At 41.4% G+C, this 7,025-nt stretch overlaps 2 protein-coding genes across 2 annotated transcripts; both read left to right on the plus strand.

Moving 5' to 3' along the window:
- Positions 1-22: 22 nt before the first annotated feature.
- Positions 23-1,381, plus strand: LOC129802296 (serine/threonine-protein kinase fray2-like). The gene is made up of 2 exons (XM_055848010.1): positions 23-220; positions 278-1,381. The coding sequence occupies exons 1-2, from the start codon at positions 149-151 to the stop codon at positions 1,352-1,354; spliced, it is 1,149 nt and encodes a 382-aa protein (XP_055703985.1). The 5' UTR covers positions 23-148; the 3' UTR covers positions 1,355-1,381.
- Positions 1,382-1,436: 55 nt separating this feature from the next.
- LOC129802298 (origin recognition complex subunit 3) lies at positions 1,437-6,204 on the plus strand. Its single transcript, XM_055848013.1, has 5 exons — positions 1,437-1,591; positions 1,663-1,827; positions 1,891-3,441; positions 5,775-5,959; positions 6,070-6,204. Exons 1-5 carry the CDS (start codon positions 1,565-1,567, stop codon positions 6,164-6,166), a joined length of 2,025 nt encoding a protein of 674 aa, XP_055703988.1. The 5' UTR covers positions 1,437-1,564; the 3' UTR covers positions 6,167-6,204.
- Positions 6,205-7,025: the final 821 nt, after the last annotated feature.

A 7,025-nucleotide genomic window follows, 5' to 3' on the forward strand; every position in this document is an offset into this window, starting at 1 on the left:
GGTGCATTTGGAAAGTTTCTCTGTCATCTACGTTGGCGAAGCCTTTCAATTGTTTCGTGTTTTTATTTTTTGACGCTTGGGATTTCCTCAATTTCTGCAGTTTTCTGCTAGTTTTTCCCGTTGATATCCTGCAGGAGGTGACAAAGGGATGGCTGAAGAGGATAATTTTGATATTTACGGGGATTTGAATGAATTTGATGCGTCTGTTAAGTTGAAGGAGGTGAGACATAACCTCACTTTTTGCTGGGGAGATTGTTTACATTTGGGAATTTTTCAGGTGAGTCAGGAGCTCGAGGGGCTGAAGAAGAAGCACGAGGATATACAAAAGTCTCTAGAGACGTCTGAGGCTGTAACTAAGCACCTGAAGGCAGTGGTGGGGACGGTAAAGAAGAATTTCTATGTCCTGCTGAATACAGCCCGGACGGAAGTGAAGAGAAAGGACGGGACCATTGCACAGTTGCGAAGGGATTTTGATGACATGGCTTTCCGGAGGACAAAAACAAGGGGTCAGAGAATGGATAAATCCACACAGACTGAGCAGGACAGGGAAGACAGTGGCAGGAGGAGGGACAATGGTTCCCTGATGAGTGAAAGGGGCAGAAGAACTCGTTACGATAGGTTTAGGGAGAGTGTTACCAAGGATCAGGGACAGAAAAGAAGACGTGACGGTGACAGGGAGCCTCTCAATGATCCCAAGAGACGAAGAAGTCGCCCTAGGAGTCCTTCACGTGATCGCAATCGTCGAGAATCCAATCGTAGGTACAGGGATCGGAGTCCAGAGAGGCATTCGCAAAGAAGGGACCCCAAAAGTCAACGAAGATCCCGAGAGAAGAGCGAAAAAGTCGAAACGAAGCAGACAAATTCAAAAGGAAAGGCAAAAGATCTGCCAAAAATTGAGGAAGTTCAGGAGAAAGAGGATAAATCCAACCTGGACACGAAGAATGATTTGCCAGAGCCCCCAGAGCAGAAACTAACAACACCACAGAAGATTGAGAAGATTTATCAGGAAACACGAGAGGAAACTTTGGCAGCTGTGGAGAATATTCTCAGGGAAACGGCATCAATGCCAGAAGAAAATCTCACAAATGGCCTGAGCGAAAATCCTCCGCTTCCTCCTCAAGAAGACCCTGTCGTACCACCTCCACCGCCTCCCTCGCCTCCTCCAGTGCCCCAAGAAGAACCAAAACCGCCAGAAATCCCTGAAGATCAACCAAACTCCTCTGACCAAGCCGATAGCTCCAAGGAAACCCAAAATGTCAGCATAAATATGGGGAACTCGGACTATTCCATTCAGAAGGATAATCAAGGAGTTGTAACAGTTTTTATAAAGCGGAAAAAACGGAAATCCAAATAAAAATTCTAGATTTCCTGGATTGTAAAATGCTTTTCAATTTTCCAGTATTTTGAAATTGATTCTGGCGGCGAAATCTGGCGAAAAAATGTCGATAAGTCGGAGTGTCAAAGTGTGTTGCATTTCCCGCCAAAAATACCCATGTGAAATTCTCTAAAAATCCTTATTTTTGCGTGTGTTTTCTTTTCTAAAACTCGTGAATTGTTCTCAAAAATGGAACCGGAAGTCTCAGTGTCCAAGGTAAGACAAAAAATCACCATTTTCCGGGAAATTTATTAGGTGAAATGTAATTGCGGTAATTGCATTCGCAGGGATGTTTTGTTTACAAAAATGGATCAATGCGGAAGAGAGGAAACCCTGGAAAGAAACGCCAATCTATAGGGAAGCAGGACTCAATCCTGCCTCAAAATATCCAGTCATGCAGTTGGTATCGCAGCTACCAGGAAGTTTGGGAGAGGATGCATTCAAAAATTGAGGTTAGGAAGCTCAGCGACCTGTAAGTTTTTCTTGTTTTTGCTGCAATTTTGCCAATTTTCCAGGATATTCTGAGGGAAAACCACTCAAGAGTGATGGATAGTGTACTTGAATGTGTCTTGGGGACAAATTCCTGTGCTTACAGCTATCTCTTTCCGGTAATTGTTCTTCAGACCGGAATCAATCAGCCGGATCATTTGAGTATGTTTCGGCGTCTCTCTGAGAAGATTTCCCATCAGGAAGATCTCCACTCAGTGGTACTGACCTCAATGGAAGCCACCAATGTCAAGACAGCCATAGAAACTATCGTAGGAGGATTTATCCGGCAATTCTACGAAGATGATGAAGTTGAGATCAAGAAGCAAAATTGCACAATGAGAAGTCTCTGTGGGGCTTACAGGGAAAACCGTGGGATTCTGGCCATTGTGATTCCTGATTTTGAGCTTTTCTGCAAGTCCACTCTCAGAGAATTAGTCACCATTCTGGCTTCCTATCGTTCTCAATTGTCCCTGGTTGTGATTTTTGGCGTTGCAACTTCCATTTCTGCTCTTGAACAGATCCTCCCGCTCAAATTTACCACTCGAGCAAAGTTCCACGTATTCCAAACCCAATCCTCCATTGAGATTCTCAATAATATCGTCGAAAAGGTAATTCTCCGGGAAGAGATTCATCTCTCCGGAAGAGTCCTTCAGTTCCTGATTGAAAAATTCCTTTTCTACGATTTCTCCATCAGTGGCTTTGTGCAGGGAGTGAAATTTTGTTTGCTGGAGCACTTTTCCCAAGGTAGCTTGTATACCCTTGCTGCAGGCCAAAAAGTTCGGGAAATCCTCCGGAATCATGAAGATTGCGAGAGTATCCGGAAATTGATGTCTGTTAGGCGTCACATTGAGTCTCTATCCGACAGTCAGGAAATCATTTCTACCCTCACTGATGACAATTACCTGAGAAATCTCCTGGAAAGTGTCTGGATCAAACACATCGAGGAGTTTTTCCTCTTTTTCCACACCGCTCTTTGCTTCCTGCACGAACTCGTGCGGGAATTGCCCAAAAGTCCCTTAGGGAAGCAACTAAGAGAAGTCTATTGTTTTGCCACATCGAGCCCCATCCTCCAGAGCCAAGAATATGCAGAATGTCGACAAGTCCTGGGTGTAATGTCCAAAGAAGCCTTCTTCTCAAAGCTCAGTGACTGTGTTGAGAAAGTTGAAGACTTTCTAGAACAGAATCCTTCTACCCAAGTTCAGCAGATCCAACAAAAAATGCACAGGATCTTGAAGCAATCCAGCAAGATTCTCCAGGAAGATGGTGAACAGAATGAACCAATTAAATCCAAGTTCGACCAGACCAAAAGCATTTCCAATCGCTTCGAATTCAAGAAGATGCTTCTGGAGAAGGCCAAGGAGCAAAATCGACCATCTGGACAAGCAGGAGTCATTTCTGCCTGCCTCAAGATGATCGAAGAGGAGATTTTGGCACAGTCGCTGATTCCTTTCGCAAGTGGTCCGCCTCTTATTGAACTCTTTGTCCATCAGGACGCTTCATCGACGCGCAGGCATCTCATGGGATCTCCAAGAGGCGCTCTCCATCAGGCCCTGAACAATCCACAGTATTACCTTCAGGTCAGTCTAAAATTTTTCTTTCGCTTTTCCCGGTCTAAATTCTGAAAGCCAAAATCCCGAAAGCCAAAATCCTGGAAGCGAAAATCCAGAAAGTCAAAATCCGGAATGGACCCAAATTTCGAAAAGCCGAAATCCTGAAAAGATAAAATCCCGAAAGCCAAAATCCTGAAAGCCAAAATCCCGAAAGCCAAAATCCTGGAAGCGAAAATCCAGAAAGTTAAAATCTCGAAAGCCAAAATCCCGAAAACCAAAATTCCGAAAGTTAAAATCCTGAAAGCCAAAATCCTGAATGGGCCAAAATCCCGAAAGCCACAAATGAACCTAAATCTCGAAAAGCTAAAATTCCGCAAGCCAAAATTCCGAAAGCCAAAATCTCGAAAAGCCAAAATCCCGAAAGCCAAAATCCTGAAAGCTAAATTCCCTAATGCCAAAATCCCGAAAAGCTAAAATCCCGAAAGCCGAAATTCTGAAATCCAAAATCGCGCGTAGTCGAAATTCCGCAAGCCAAAATTCCGAAAGCCAAAATCCGGAAAGGACCAAAATTTCGAAAAGCCAAAATCCTAAAAAGCTAAAATCTAGAAAGCCAAAATCCCGAAAGCCAAAATCCTGAGAGCCAAAATCCCGAAAGCCAAAATCCCGGAAGCCAAAATCCCGAAAGCCAAAATCCTGAAAGCTAAATCCCGAAAGTCAAAATCCCGAAAGCCAAAATCCCGAAAGCCAAAATCCCGAAAGCCAAAATCTTGAAAGCAAAAATCCGGAAAGCCAAAATCCCGAAAGCCAAAATTCCGAAAGCCAAAATCTTGAAAGCCAAAATCCTGAAAACCAAAATCCTGAGATCCAAAATCCTGAGAGCCAAAATCCCGAAAGCCAAAATCCCGGAAGCCAAAATCCCGAAAGCCAAAATCCTGAAAGCTAAATCCCCAAAGTCAAAATCCCGAAAGCCAAAATCCCGAAAGCCAAAATCTTGAAAGCAAAAATCCGGAAAGCCAAAATCCCGAAAGCCAAAATCCCGAAAGCCAAAATCTTGAAAGCAAAAATCCGGAAAGCCAAAATCCCGAAAGCCAAAATCCTGAAAGACAAAATCCTGAAAGGCAAAATCCCGAAAGCCAAAGATTTCGAAAGCCAAAATTCCGAGAGCTAAAATCCCGAAAGCCAAAATCCCGAAAGCCAAAATCCCGAAAGCTAAAATCCCGAAAGCTAAAATCTTGAATGGGCCAAAATGTCGAAAAGCGAAAATCCAGAAAGCCAAAATCCCTGAAGCCAAAATCCCGAAAGCCAAAAATTCCGAAAGCCAAAATTCTGGAAGCCAAAATCCCCAAAGCCAAAATCTTGAAAGCGAAAATTCCGAAAGCCAAAATCCTGGAACCTAAAATCTCGAAAAGCCAAAATCCAGAAAGCCAAAATCCCAAAAGCTAAAATCCTGGTGAAAGCCAAAATCCCGTAAACAAATATCCCAAAAGCCAAAATCCCTAAAGCCAAAATCCCAAAAGCCAAAATCCTGAAAGCAAAAATCCCGAAAATCAAAATCCTGAAAGCAAAAATCCGGAAAGCCAAAATCCAGAAACCCAAAATCTTCAAAGCCAAAATCCCGAAAGCAAAAATCCCAAAAGCCAAAATCCCGAAAACCAAAATCCGAAAAGCCAAAATCCCAAAAGCCAAAATCCTGAAAGCAAAAATCCCGAAAGCCAAAATCCAGAAACCCAAAATCCTGAAAGCCAAAATCCCGAAAGCCAAAATCAGAAAAGCCAAAATCCCGAAAAGCCAAAATCCCGGAAGCCAAAAACCTGAATGGGTCAAAATCCCGAAAAGCCAAAATCCCGAAAAGCTAAAATCCCGAAAGCCAAAATTCCGAATTTTGACTTTCGGGATTTTAGCGTTCGAGATTTTGGCCGGCACCGTAAAAAATGTGAATTTAATAAAAGAGAGAAAAGGGTCTAACAAATTGGCGGACTGCTCGATCTCATAAATTTTGTCCTATTTAACAAATAAAACCGATTTCTAAAAATCGTTAAAAAAGATTACCAGATTTAACAGGGTTTCAAAGGCCTTTGTAACAAATCCAAATTTATCTCAAACGGTTCAGAAATACGTTTTTTATAAGTGTTTGACTTCTGATCTTAAGTCAGAAATGTCAGAAAGCAGGTTGAAAACCTCAAGGGCAATGTTATAAACACGCAAAGTTGGCTTTTGAAAAAAGCCTCAAGACAGCAGATTTGCAGTTTGCGAATCTGCAGAATGAATATCCATGAAATATTGCAATGGCAGGAGATTGATGCTTCTGGATGGCGCATTTGGGTGTGAAACCAATAAATTGGCAACTTTGTGTCTTGCAGTGTGGATGCTGCGACGGCAACTCTCTCAATTGGCACCTCCCGGACCTCACCATCGCCTACAGATTGCACTCTGAGTGTGGTCGAATGATTAATCTATTCGATTGGTTGCAAGCATTCCAGTCCATTGTCCAGCAGGTGGATGGGCAGTCTGGGGATGAGGATGGTTGTGTCAGTCCGCAAGTGCAGTATCCTTTTATGGTCAAACAAAAATACCTTTTACACCTGAATCCCATATTAACTCGTCAATTTATATGCAATGCAATTGTTCATCCTTAACTCTAGCACAAAATTTTAGGGCGAGATTCACGAGAGTTGTGTGCGAATTGGAATTTCTGGGATTCATCAGGAGCTCTAAGCGGAAAGTGGATCATGTGGAGAAGCTTACATGGTGACTGATTTAGCCAATAAAAAGTTAGTCTTGTTTTTCTCATTCTCCAGTTTCACTGACAATTTCACAGATTTCCCCATTCAAAAATATTCCCATGTGAATTTTCCGGATTTTCCCACACATTATTTCCAGTTTAAATGTCTCGCATTCATCGAGTTCTCAAACGTGTCGGAAAGAATGTGAACAATTGTGTCCGGGATGCTTGAAATTTTACATTAAATCTCATCGTTTTCATGTAAGGGCATTTTAGTAAAGGTAAGTCAGATTTTATTGTGCCCCATTTCAGCTCAAATCACAATAAAAATTGTTTTTTATCTAATTTTTTTTCAAATAAATTCAATAGAAAGACTAGGGAAAACGCGCTTACATTCTTATTGGATTTGACCATGGCTCTTTTCAGGAAATTTGAGGAACTGGACTAGCTATTAAAAATTATAATATTGTGATTGATCAAATTCATTAAAAACGTGTTGAAAAAGTGAGTTGTTCGAAGCTTGAGTCGTTCGACGGTAGAACGTTTTTCCCTAACGTATTCTTCTATATTTCTCCCTTTAAGGACGATTGGAACACCGGTGTCCCATAAAGAAAATAAATTTTCCTGACTACCTAGTTATTTTTTTTTCTTATGTCTGTACATAATTGGAAGGTAGAAGGTTGAAGGAATCTAGAATATTTTTTGCAAGTTTCTAGCTTTTGCTATGCAGTAAAAATTTGATCTCAAAAATGGCGAATTTTTAAATTTTCAAGTTCATAATTGATTTTATTTATTTTTTATACTTCCAATTTTTTTTAAGCAAAACCCTTTTGGCAATAAAAACTACAATACTCTTACGTAATATTTTTCATTAAAATGAAAAATATTA

This window comes from Phlebotomus papatasi, chromosome 2 (assembly GCF_024763615.1).
Source record: "Phlebotomus papatasi isolate M1 chromosome 2, Ppap_2.1, whole genome shotgun sequence".
Lineage (NCBI taxonomy): Eukaryota > Metazoa > Arthropoda > Insecta > Diptera > Psychodidae > Phlebotomus > Phlebotomus papatasi.